We start from the raw sequence: 13479 nt of genomic DNA on the forward strand, positions 1-13479 counted from the left end.
AAAGGGCTCCAGAGAAGTAACTGAGCAGCCCCTGCTCCAACACCTCCTTCCCCAGCTGAGTTGCTAGTGAGGACAGCAAACTACAGGAACCTAACACACACAATTACCATTGCTACCAAATGTTGCAACCTCAGGATCCAGGGCATTTTCTGTTGACACATGGCATTTGGTCAGAATGTCAAATCTGACTAATCTCAGAATGGAGAAGAAGTCATCTCCTGAATTGATTCTTTGTTATTCATGTTAATGAACCAAAGAAATATCAATAGTAAAAAACACTGTATCATTCCACGGTAAATTTGGGTCCAGTCATTTGCTAACACCCAGAGAATGAATGCATAAGAGGTGAATGAAGAGATATTTTATATTTGTATACTTTATCACAATTTTGATTATTTGTGCCAATGATCCATAACATTTTGAATGGCCAGGCCTTGTGTTATTGGATTTAGAGACCTTATTCCCACACATCAGCCCCACACAAAGAAGGGGTAAGTGACTTATTTTGAGAATATTATAATTACATTTAGATTTCTGATGAAATCAAGGATGTTTTCTATTAGGAGCTTACAGATTCACAATGGCTTAAACCTAGAAGCGTAGTCTCACTGGCAGCATGAGCAAAAGCAATGTTTTCCAACATAGGATCTCAGATTACCTGTATGAGAATTGCCAAGAGAATCTGATAGAATGCAGGCCCCAATTCTCAGAACTGTTAAAGTTGGCAGTCATTGGATTCTAACCCATTGTTATCCAAACTTTTTTTCAGAATGACACATTTATGAGTAGGTGACTTAGGTGAGGGGGAGGTGAGGTCAAGGTCCCTCTCCACTAGTAACACCTCCCCACACCCAACCATATGGCAGCACTATAACATGCACCGATATGTAGACATAACATAAATACTGAACTCCAGCCCTGACATTTCTTCCAGGCTCCACACATCACCAGACATCTCTACTCAGTTGCTGGCCTAGCATCTCAGTCTCGACAGGTACAAATTTAAACTCATGATCACCACCCTCCCACCCCAAAACCTGCTCCTCTTCCCATCCCAGCAAATAGCCTCATCATCCATCCAGAGCTCATGCCTTGAAGTCATCCTTGACACCCACACCATCTTGGACCAAAGTTGACAAATGATGTCTTCACAACATATGAAAGCCTCATAATCTACAGCCTGGGAAACCAAAACATAACCTACTAAACTAACCATCCCTGAAATAGATGTTTAATAGGTACATCAGTGTGATTCAGTGCCTGCTATTCTACTAGAAGATAAATTGACTTTTCCACCACTTACCTAAATATGTGGTAGTTCACTCAGAAAACAAACCCCAAAAGGGGAGGGTGGCGGGGGAGCCCTACAAGTCTAATCAATGAGAGCGCGCTGCCTGAGCCTGTGACTCTGCCATTACGGTTTTCCTTAGAATCTTAGAAGGGCCTAGAATCAGAGTTAAGGCTTCATTACAACATCAAACTCAGAACCGTAATTCCACTCTCCAGATTTAATTCTTTAACAGAAATATATTCCCCCAGAGAAATCATTAATTTATTATTTCTTTTGTCTCTTGTCTATCTTTTCCACAAGGTTGTTGAGCAGTAGGGCAGGGAGGAATGGGAGGATGACATGACAATTCACCAAGAGCATTCTGAAAATTACAGAATATTATGGACTTCCAAAGGGTAAGGGCTTATTCTATTTTGAAAGAGGCCAAGCATAGCAATGCCATACAGCATTTGACAGTGAGAACATTCTTTTTCACTCATTGGACTTTCCAACAAGATACTTTTCTACCTTGTGGAGCATCAGCTTCCTGGCATGAAGCAAGGAGCCCCATCCTCTCATTGGTGAGATTTCCTTGTATGGTAATACTCCTGCTCAGAAGAGCCACTGTGACTTTCAAAATATGGCGCTCTCCAGCCACCCAACTCTCTGTAAAGTTGTGAGAATATCTGAAAAAAAGAGAAAGATACATCTGAAAACATTACTCCAAATCTTATTAGGAATAGTAAGCCACTAGACAAGCATAATTCTTTCTTAGGGGTCTATTTCTTCAGCAACTCAGATGCAGAATAGTAACCTGCAGGCACAACTATGTGAAAATTAGGAACCATGCTGATTATTGCACTGACCACTTTCTGGAAGGCAGAAGTTCTAGAGTCTTCCAAGAGAAAGTTATTTAAGAAGTCTAAATCGTCAAAACATTTCATGCTTTATAATTTTCTTGTCAAAATGTTAGCATTATTTAATGTAAAAATGCATCACTGAAAGACAAACAAATGTCCAGCCCCCAACACAATTAAGACCTCATCTTCTTTCATGTACACTTAGCCAAGCTGACACTCAGTACCTCAAGGGTGACCTAAGATAGAGGTCTGCCTTGTGCACAGTTTCCACGGTGACAATCTCTTCCATTGGTTTGGCACCTTCGACATCGGTTCCACTGACGATGACAACTTCATCCCCAGGCTGCCAGTCCACAGCATCTTCCAGAGCCAACACTGTGTCTCGGGCATGGGCAGCTGCTCGGAGATGGGTGACAGTTACTTCTGGTAGTAAACCTAAAGCAGCCCAAGGACAAGGTGTTTAGATATGCTAATGTTTAATAAGAATGTGATGTTATTCAGCCAAAGAATGCTGTGCAAAAAGAACCTGGGAAAGCAAGCTTCAGCACAGATAAGCAACAAATTTTGGATATTTGTTTTGTTTTGTTTGATACTAGTTTTCTCATCTACAACAAGTGTCAATAAAAAGTAATCCAGGATAGGGAGTAGTGGGGTATGAAAAGCACAGAACTTGTAGTCAGACTCAACTTACATTTGAATCATAGCCTTGCCACATTCTAACCATGTTCCTTGGGGCAATATACTTGCTGGTGAGCTTCAGTTTCCTCAGTTAGAAACAGAAGTAGCAAGGTCTCCCATCACAGGATTTTTGGAGGATAAAATGAGATAATATCTATGAAACATCTAGTTTGGATATTGCCACATAATAGACCTTCAATGTAAGTTAGTCTTTTCTCTTCCTTCCTTCCATCACACTGTGTTTTGAGGAAGAAATTTGACCACCTCTTTTTTTATTCCAAACAAAAACAAATGGTTTTTAGACTCTCTAATGTAGAGGTTCTGTAACTAATTTCCAATACAAAGACTTCAACTCACTCCACAAATAATGTAAGTAGAGTGGAAAATCAAAATTACCTTATAATGGGTTGTACTAAGTCTTGGTATATTAAATGATCCCTTCAAACTCTAAAACTAGGGAAGGATAGGACGGCTAAGCAAAGTTGAAAAAGGAGGAACTTACGACTCTAGATATCTTAGTTTGTATTACACTCCGGTGTATCCATCTGGCCATCCCCATACCAGACACTAGTCCTTCATTATCAAAGATTCAAGAAGGTCATCTGTACCACAGTTTACTCTGGCCTTTTTCAGCAAGTGCCAAGGCAAAGATTTTTTCAAGGCATTATCTGAAACAATACTTCAGAAAAAACATGGCTTACTCCCAACTCCTTCCTCTTCCCTTAGTATATTTCCTTCCTCCTTTGCAATAGATCATAATTTACCTTTAGCCCACAGCAAGTTACTGTCCTCCCTTGTTGCACTAAAGTAAAGTAATAATACTTGAATCTCTAGCTACAGAGGTGGCCGACAATAAATCATTTTCAAATTATTTTAAACTTTCCTCTTTACTTATTTGTCTCTGTGTGTGGAGGCACTTGTACCAACAATGTTGTTTTAGGCTTAGAAAGGTCTCTGGGTTAATGATGTAATTTCTGAAGTTTACTTGGGCAATAATTTTATCTTAAAAAAAATTCACAGAGTTCAAAATTTCTAATTATAGGGCAGGTGAAAATTAAGACATAAATCATCCCAACAGAAAATAATTTTAATTTTATTCCTTGTTTGTATATCTTAACCTTTGGGAACAATAAAATGAAATAAAGGTTATTTAAATGTATATACAATATATATGTGAATTTTTATGACCCATCCTTGAATGTCTACATAGAAAAATCTCTACCAAGTATAGAAAAATGTTTATCAAAGACAAAATGCTATCAAACTTTGTGATTAATTGTTTATAATACTCCAGTCAGTATACAACAAACACCTGCTACATACCTGCCAACATGCAAGCTACACATGGCAGAACCAAGAGTAGAGACAACAAAAATATTTCTTCAACTAATTATTCCTACAAATAGTGGTAAAGTCCAAATGAATGAAAAAAAATCAAGGAGAATCTTCAAAGTGCATTTTTAACTATTAAAATAAACATATGTCCTTTGAAGTGTAGACAGATCCTTTAGAAAGCAATAAAATTATTTCATAACTTATTCACTCTCACTGCAAAAATAACATCTCTATGTGTATCACCAAAACATCAAGCCTGGGTGTTTCATGAGTACTGGCCCCATGTTTCTAGCTACATGGAAGATACCGACATTTGGATGAGCTAACATCATCTCAAACTCAAGATGTCATAACTATTGTAATAGTAACCTGAGCTAGACCTTTTACAAATAGGCTTTGTTCTTTTAACCATTCCTCATTATGTTCTTTTGGAAAAAAAAAAAAGCCTGCTAAGTTACTTTAATTACATCCCTTCTTTGTCCATTAACCTGCAGTATTTCTCTACAGTACTCAGGAACAAAGCCCCAAATTCCCTTCCAGATTTTGTAATGTGACCCTACTTTATGGTCTCTGATTTCTTAATAAATTCTGTTCCAGGAAGCCCAGTCTCTTTATACCTCTTCTCATTGAATAGGATCATTCCTACCTCTACCCCTTTGCCATTTTTTTTCCTCCCACCCTTGTGCCCTGCCTGCTTCCTCTCTCCTATCCTTCTAAAGCACAGCTCAAGCCCTACTTCTTCCTCTGAACTTCAGGGAGCCTGAATTTCAGGCCTCCTCCTGAAGGTGTTGATCTTCACTGCCTCCTACAGACCTTATAGTGACATGAGATCCTTTCCTGAGGAAAATCTGCACGTACATCTGGTATTCAGGCATACTCAAGTATGTCTGAGTGGTTTGGTTTGTGGGCTATTTACTTGAGTTGCTGTGCATGAGGGAAGCACCATGAGCAAAGAAGCACATGAGGGAAGAGAGGGTGACAGAGAAGACAGGGGATCTGCCTCAGATAGAGGCCCTCTCTCTTGACCACATGGCCCCATGACTGAACCTGAGGGAAGAGCCTGAAAGAACTCTCCAGATGGCTTTTGCACCTCATGCTCCTCTGCCTGGGATTCTTTTGCCAATTCATTTTGCTGCTTTATCAGAATGTAGTTCTGAGAGAAGCATCCAACACTCCCTGACTAGTCAAACCCTGTGCTGTAATTTGTCATATCACCATGTCTCTCTCCTTTCTAGCACTTAACGCAACTGCAATTGGACCTCTGTTACCGTAATTATCTGTTTGTCTCCTCCTCTAAACATAACAGCAAAAACCACACCTGTGTTTGCTCACCATCATAGCACCAATGCCTTTCACAGTGTCTAGCCTATAACAGGCGCTCCATAAATATGCCCTGAATGAGGAAATTCATGAGCAAGACATGGAGAAGCAAGCACCCCAAAGTTTTGGTATCCAAGTGATCAGGTGGGACCCTGAGTGGCACAGAGAGGCAGTCATCATATTTCATTATGGGACACAGAGCACTCCTACACCTTGGGGTTCTATCACCTGGGGACAATGCAGGCCGGTTCCCTTGGACTCATGTGTTCGCTATCCTCATGGCAGTTCCAGCAGTGGAGGCCGGGAGGAGACGGCCCCCACCACCTTCCTGAATGGGTAACAGTGACCAAGGAAGCCAAAGTAGGAGGAAAACAGCATGAAAGATGCCTCGTGGTGATTATGGCAGACACACTGGTTGACGAACTTGCATGAAATACATTGTGAGAAAACCTGTAACAAGCAGTCAGGAATGTTGAAAAGGGATGGAAGTTCTGGGAGAGTTGGGGGCTGCAGGCAGTAAAAATTTTTATCACTATTGAAATAGCCACAGGCTGAGCAGGCATAGGGAGGCCTTGGGAGACCTCAGTTATATGACCGTCTATTTTAGTGCTAAGTTATTCTGCAATTATTACAGTGCATGTCTCATCTCCCCACCTGAACAGCACCATGAATGTGGGGCCACTGCCTTATGTTTCCTTTGTATATGTCACAATTCCTAACACAGTCCCAGACTCATGATTAGCAGTCAACTCAGAGTGGTTAAATTAATTATTTTAAATATTTTCTTCTGGACAATCACTTGTAAACCCCCATCAGACATATACCCAAGTGAGTATGTAATATTCAATGTGTAAAAGACAGGAAAAAACAATACTAACATTTATTGAGAACTTAGAATAAACCCAACCTATGCTAATCAGTTGTATTCTGAAGTAAGAACTGTTCAGTTTGGGGGCTTTGTTATTTGTTTTTACAAATAATTCAGATAGGAAACTAAGATTCTTCAAAAACAAGATTACATAGTAATAAATACTAGCACCAAGTTCTGAAATTGGGTCTTCTGAATCCAGGACCAGAGAATTAGACGAGTAATGGAATGGAATTCCTAGCCTCTGGAAATAGCTATAAATTAACTGTACCCAATTAGCTTTGATACTCAAAAAATCATATTCATTACTTCATAAATGTTATTTAAATGTCACACAAGGTGGAGTGACTGACTTCTCTGATGAAGAAAGTATTATGCACATTTCAAATGTGAGTCATTTCTATTCATAGAACTCTTAAAACCCAGGTTGGGCAGCTCTCTTCCTTTCTGTACCACAAATCAAAAAACACACAAAAATACAGTTTAAAAAGCTCAATAATTTATGAATATCCTTAAATGAAAAAGGACTGTGCTTTTAACTTGTAATTTAATACAATGTTTAACCACTTTGGGCTTTCAACATTGACCGGTTAACCAACCAGCTATTCATTTACTCCCACTAATGACTTCTACTCATAACTGTATTTCCTACAAATTATTGTTCAAGCATTTCAATGTCATTCATCCGTAATTACACAGTCCCAGAGAACAATTCTTACCAAATGGGCATGGAGAGAAAGAAAATAGTCTCCGTGGGTTAACACACTTTAAAATCACTAATTGTCCTCTGTTTGCTTATTTTGTAGGACTTAAATCTTTATTCCAAGTGAATAACTGCCCAGACCTTTCCAAATCATTTAGAAGACCGGGGAGGGAAGGGGAGAGAGAATGAGAGAGAGAAAGTAGAAAGAGAAGGCATCATTTCATTAAATAATGTTCATATCTGAATATAAGTACAAAGAGACTCACCAAAGAACTAGAAATATTGTCCTCAAACATACACAAATTATTTCCACCTTATTTCTAGATACAGCTTGACCATTATCCATAGCAAAACAATGAGTGCCATATATGTGTAGATGAACATTTGTCAAGCACCAGGAAGACAAACATAAAGAAAACAGAGTCCCTTTCCTCCAAGGTGCATGATAAGGATAAGAAATAGACAAAAATCAGAAATGTAGCATGCTAAGAGTTAAGACAGAGGGACACGCAGCATCTGCGGGTGCACAGACATGGAGCACATCACTCACACCAAGGGAGTGGTTGTTGAGGAATAAGCCAAAGTGGGCCTGATACAAAATGGGCAGAGCATTCCAGGCAGTGGCAATGACGTATACAATGGTATGGGACACTCAAATAACTGCTACATATGTGGCGTGTCTGGAGTACAGATGCACAGAAAGTGTGGGGACCTAATGAGAGCCCCTCTCCCCCGAAGAGGTGAGCAGGATCCAGCCAGAAAGGGTCTCACTGAAGAATTTAGATTTGGAAACTACCAAACGAATATTGGGGATGATACCTAAGGAATCATACTGTTGTGAAATTGTTTTAAGCCCAGAGCACACATATCACACTAGGGGGAGAGAATCTTTAGGGAAAAAATGTACTTACTGCACATTGGGGAGAATGAGTCAAGTTCTAAGATGGGCAAGAACCTGCCAGTGGGGAAAGAGAGAGCCTGATGTGTTCTAGGAACTAAATGGAAATCAGATGTCTGGAGCACATGAACAAGAAGGCATGGTATGACCGGGCAAAATAATGCAGGACTTTGCTGGCCTCTTTTAAAAACCTTGAATTTTATTCAAAATAGTTATAGGAATGAACCTATGTTTTTAAAGATCACCCCGAATGTTGTGTGAAGAATAAACTTTAGGAAAGTGAGTGAAAGTAGGATGTCTATGCCGAAGGCTAATTGCAATAATGTAGAAGGTTAACACGGAAGTTCAGGCAGGAAGCTGTGGAAGTTTGAAGCAGAGTTAGACAGTGGATCTAGAGAGAAGGATACAAATTTAAGACATCTCTGGAGCATCGAGAGAAGTGAGTGATTGGGGGATGTCAGTAATACCTCACTGGTCCATAGCTGAAGCAAGGTGGCAGATGTGCAAGGATATTAGGGAAAGAAATGAAGAATCCATGCAAGAAATATTTATTGAGTACAGTGTGTCATGCACTGTTCCAGGTATGGAAATACAACAGTGAGCAAATGTTCTAATGGTATTCGGTCTCAGATACCTTAAGCTTTAGATGACCATTTTAGAAAGGTCAAATTTTAGATATCAAAGAGAATATTCAAGTGACAGGTTGAGTCTGGAGCTCAGAAGACAGGTCTGAAGCTAGCTGTATAAAGAAATATAAAAATAGGGGTTAACCTATATAAGTAGGTGGGATTACTTAAGAGAAAGTATAAATTTATAAATGAAGCATACAAACACCACCATTTGAAGATGGGGTGGACAAGGAGAAACCTAAGAGGAGCAAAAGAAGGAAGAAAATCAAACAACAAAGACACACACTGCTATTGTCTGAATGTGTCCCCCAAAATTCATATGTTGGAACTTAACTGCCAGTGTGACAGTATTAAGAGGTGGGGACTTTAGGAGGTGATTAAATTGTGAGGCCAGCCCTCATGGGTAATATCAGCACCCTTATAAAGGGGTGCAAGGGAGCCGTCCGCCCCTTCCACCCTTCTGCCATGTGAGGACTCAGCAAGAAAGTCCTCACCACAGACCAAATGCCTACACCAACTTGATCTTGGACTTCCCAGCCTCCAGAACTATGAGAAATACATTTCTATTGTTTATGAATTACCCAGTCTCAGGCATTTTGTTACAGCAGCATGAACACAATAAGATACACACTTACCTCCTAAATAAACAATGCAGCAGAGAGAAAGTCTTAACCCTCCATGCAACTGACGAGGACTTATTCTTCTCCATACCCTGGCTCTTTTCTGCTATTGTTTTTGGTGGTGGTGGCATTGTTTTGTTTTGAGACAGGGTCTTGTTTTGTTGCCTGGTCTAGAATGCAATGGTGTCATCATAGCTCACAGTAACCTCAAACTCCTGAGTGTTCAAGTGGTCCTCCTGCCTCTGCCTCTGAATAGCCAGGGCTACACCACCATGCTGGGCTAGCTTTTCTGCTATTGTTAAGGTCTGGATGCCCCATCTTCTATGTCTTGTGCCTCACCCCACTGTTCACTTCACCCCTACCAGAAGGTAAGGTGCATAGCAGCAGAACATGAGCTTGGAGGGGAGAGAGATGGAGAGAAAATCCTGCCTTTCAACTGTTGCTCATTACCCCCTTCCTCCTTCCAGCATCTGGCCCGGATTCTCTGATCATATGCCATCTCTAACAACAGTAGGAAGTGATAAATAACCAGAAGAATTAGGGAAAGTCCATCTGTTGCTGATTCCTCCATCTTGCATCTGTGCCAGCTTTCTGCTCCCAGAATATACACTCTGCCAGGAGCTCACCTCTGGGCCACAGAAGCCACCCCCAGGGCAGAGGGAACAGATGGTGCCCTGTTCCTAGTACTAAATAAGAAAAGAATTGAGACAGTAGAACCAAAATGGAGAGAGATGTTTCCCTGGCATCCCAGGTTGGAAATGGACCTACTTCCCCACAAAATTCATATTAAACTTAGTAGTCGGCCACTATACACTCATTAGCATTAGACAGCAAGGAGATTTAGGTGAAATAGGCTTTTGAGAGCTCACCTGGGTACTTAACAACAAGGTTTATCTACATTTCTTTTTTATTATTTTTTTTTTATTTTTTTTTAATTTCAGCTTATTATGGGGGTACAAAAGTTCAGGTTACATATATTGCCCATGTCCTGCCCATCCCCCCGAGTCAGAGCTTCAAGCATGTCCATTCCCCAGACAGTGCACAACGCACTCATCATGTAGGTGCACACCCATCCCCTGCCCCCACTCCCCACCTCAGTCCGATACCCAATTGGTGTTATTCCCAAATGTGCACTTAGGTGATGATCAGGAAAACCAATTTGCTGGTGAGTACATGTGGTGTTTATGTTTCCATTCTTGGGATATTTCACTTAATAGAATGAGTTCCAACTCTCTCCAGGAGAACAAAAGGGATTCTATATCACTGTTATTTCTTATAGCTGAGTAATACTCCATGGTATACATATACCACAATTTACTAATCCACTCATGAATTGATGGGCATTTGGGTTGTTTCCACATCTTTGCAATTGTGAATTGTGCTGCTGCTATAAACATTCGGGTACAGGTGTCTTTTTTATAGAATGACTTTTGTTCCTTTGGGTAGATATCCAATAATGGGATTGCTGGATCGAATAGTAGGTCTACTTGAATCTGTTTAAGGTATTTCCATAATGCTTTCCACAGGAGTCCCACCAGCAGTGTATGAGTGTTCCTCTCTCTCTGCATCCACGCCAACATGCAGCTTTACATTTCTTTAAGAAAGATACATTTCAAATTCCAACCAACCAACTTACAGGAAACTTTTTGAACCCAAACCATTTATGAATTAGGAGTGATCCAACTTACTATCCATCAGAAGACTGTGACATTAGCATTGATATAAGGCTATCTGGCAGTCCAGAGATGTAATGGGGACATTTTTCATATGCCATTTCCCTCTGCCCTTGAGAACCACTTGCTGTGATTTCTTCGGCTTGGGTGAAGACAAAACCCAGCAGGGGGTCCTGAGCGAGCTCAGCTGTGTGTGCACACTATGACCCTTCTGCATCATCACTGGTCCATCTCCAGTGGTTCTGAGTGAGCAGCGCACCTGTGACTGCAGAAGGGGAGGGTGGCCAGTGCAACCGTCTGATGTGCACTCTCAGCTGATCAGCAAACATTTCTAAACTGTGATGAAAGGGAATTGGGCACAAAGTCTGTTCCCAATACTGAGAAGTGAGTCCACCATTCTCCTGGCACTAGGCCAAGGCTAATCAAGAGTATTTGGATGATGCAATGAGCCATACTTTGACTGAAAGCCTTTTTAGAGGTGTTAAAAAAAAAAGCTAACTTTTGTTTCTACCCAATTTAAGCTTGGCTATTGCTACTTTGATTCAAAATAAGTCACTGTGAAGAATCAATGGATAAAGTTTTAAATACCCAGAAAACCGTGCATTGTAAGATAAGAGGAAACATCCAGGTATCCTGTTTCTTGCTCCTGTGAGGATGTCAAGTCATTTCAACAAATGCCATGGTTAGACCATACAGCCCTTAGTGCAACATCTTCAGTTAGAGGTACAAAATCCATGTGGTCAAAGCTAAAGGCTTCTATGGAATGTATTTAATACCCACTTCTGTTCATTGCCGCAAAATATATAAAAATCCAGATATATGCCTGATCGGATAGATACTCATTTTTAAAATCATTGCTATAGTTTATGCTTTAGAGTAGAGGGGATAGTGAGGAGAGATAGGGCTAGTTTTAAACAACGTAATTTCTTTTGAGAAAATCAACAAATGCATAATATATAAAGTAAAACTATAGAGAAGCAAAAAAAACCCAATAAAACTACTCAGGATCTTAAGACAACAGAATAATATTAATATGTGTTTTTCCTACCATTCCTTTTCTATGTTCATGCTGACAAAATTTCATGTTTAAGCAAAAATGTGGTAATTCTGTGTACATCATTTTTATGAATTTTCTTTATATAATATGAAGGGAACATCTTTCAGCTATATTATACATTATTTGACATCATGATGGTATCACAGTATCCCATATAAAATAGTATATTTTTATACTCATCCCTGACTTCTCCATATTTAGTTTGTTTCAAATATTTTGCTCTCATAATGTAGATGTGAGCATTCTTGAGCATAATTTTTTTACTGTTTTTTTAAAGTGACAAAAATTATATATACTTCCAATGTACAACAGGATGTTTTGATACACAACATGATGATTTGATATATATGTACATTATGAAATAATTAAATCAAACTAGTTAATATATCCATGACCTCACATATTTATTGTTTTGTGGTGAGAACATTTAAGATTTACTCTCTTAGCAATTTTCACATGTATAATACATTATTGTTAACTATAACCACCATGCTGTATGATAGATCTCCAGGACTTATTTACCCTGGATAATTGCAATGTTTTACCTTTTGACCAAGATCTCCCCATTTCCCATTGCTCTCCCCCCAGTCACTGGCAACCACCATTCTGCTTCTCTGCTTCCATGAGTTAAATTGTTTAGATATGTGGACATGTCAATGAGATCATGCGGGTATTTGTCTTTCTGTGCCTGGCTTTTTTCCTTAGCATATGTCCTCCAGGTTTATCCATGTTGTCACAAATGACAAACATTCTTTTTTCAAAGAATGACAACATTCTTTTTTAAAGCTGAATAATATTCCATTGCATACCACATTTTCTTTATCCACTCATTCACTGATGGACACTTAGGTGGATTTCATGTCTTAGCTATTACAAAAATGCTTCAATAAACATGGGAGTACAAATATCTCTTCAACATACTAATTTCATTTCCTTTTCTATATGTATCCAGAAATTGGATTGCTGGATCACATGGTGGTTCTACTTTTAATTTTTTCAGGAACTTCCATACTGTTTTCTATAATGGCTATACTAATTTACATTCCCACCAACAGTGTACAAGGGCTCCCTTCTCTTCATACCCTCATCAACGTGTATCTTTTTATCTTTTTCATAACAGCCATTCTAACATATGTGAGTGATATTTCATTGTGGTTCCAATTTGTATTTCCTTGATGATTAGTGATGTTGAGCACCTTTTCACATTCCTGTTGGCCATTTGTATGTTTTAAGAAATGTCTACTCCTCAGGTCCTTTGCCCACATTTAAATCAGGTGTTATTTTTCCTTGTTATTGAATTGTTCAGATCCTTGAGTACAATTTTTGTGCATACTGATTATCATCCCCTTAAAATAAATTCCTAAAAGGGGCATTGTTATCTCAAGACATACCTAGTTCTATTGTTCCTCTAACAAATGATGACAAAATTTGTGTTTTAAAACAACACAAATTTATTATCTTGTAGCTCTGAAGGTCAGAATTCCGCAATTAGGTTCACTGGGATAAAGTTAAGGTGTTGACACCTTTCTCTGGAGGCTCTGAGAGGAAAATTCATTTCCTTTCCTTTT

General features: G+C 39.4%; 1 protein-coding gene across 1 annotated transcript in view; it reads right to left on the reverse strand.

Annotated features, from left to right (window-relative positions):
- PKHD1 (PKHD1 ciliary IPT domain containing fibrocystin/polyductin) overlaps nt 1–13479 on the reverse strand; it is a 414564-nt gene that overhangs the window by 235017 nt on the left and 166068 nt on the right. The window contains exons 38-39 of the mRNA XM_045543725.1: nt 2355–2565; nt 1799–1956 (exon numbers count right to left, since the gene is read on the reverse strand). Of these exons, the coding sequence (XP_045399681.1) occupies nt 1799–1956; nt 2355–2565 (369 nt within the window). The remainder of the gene's footprint in view (nt 1–1798; nt 1957–2354; nt 2566–13479) is intronic.

This window comes from Lemur catta, chromosome 2 (genome assembly GCF_020740605.2).
Source record: "Lemur catta isolate mLemCat1 chromosome 2, mLemCat1.pri, whole genome shotgun sequence".
In the NCBI taxonomy this organism is placed as follows: Eukaryota; Metazoa; Chordata; class Mammalia; order Primates; family Lemuridae; genus Lemur; species Lemur catta.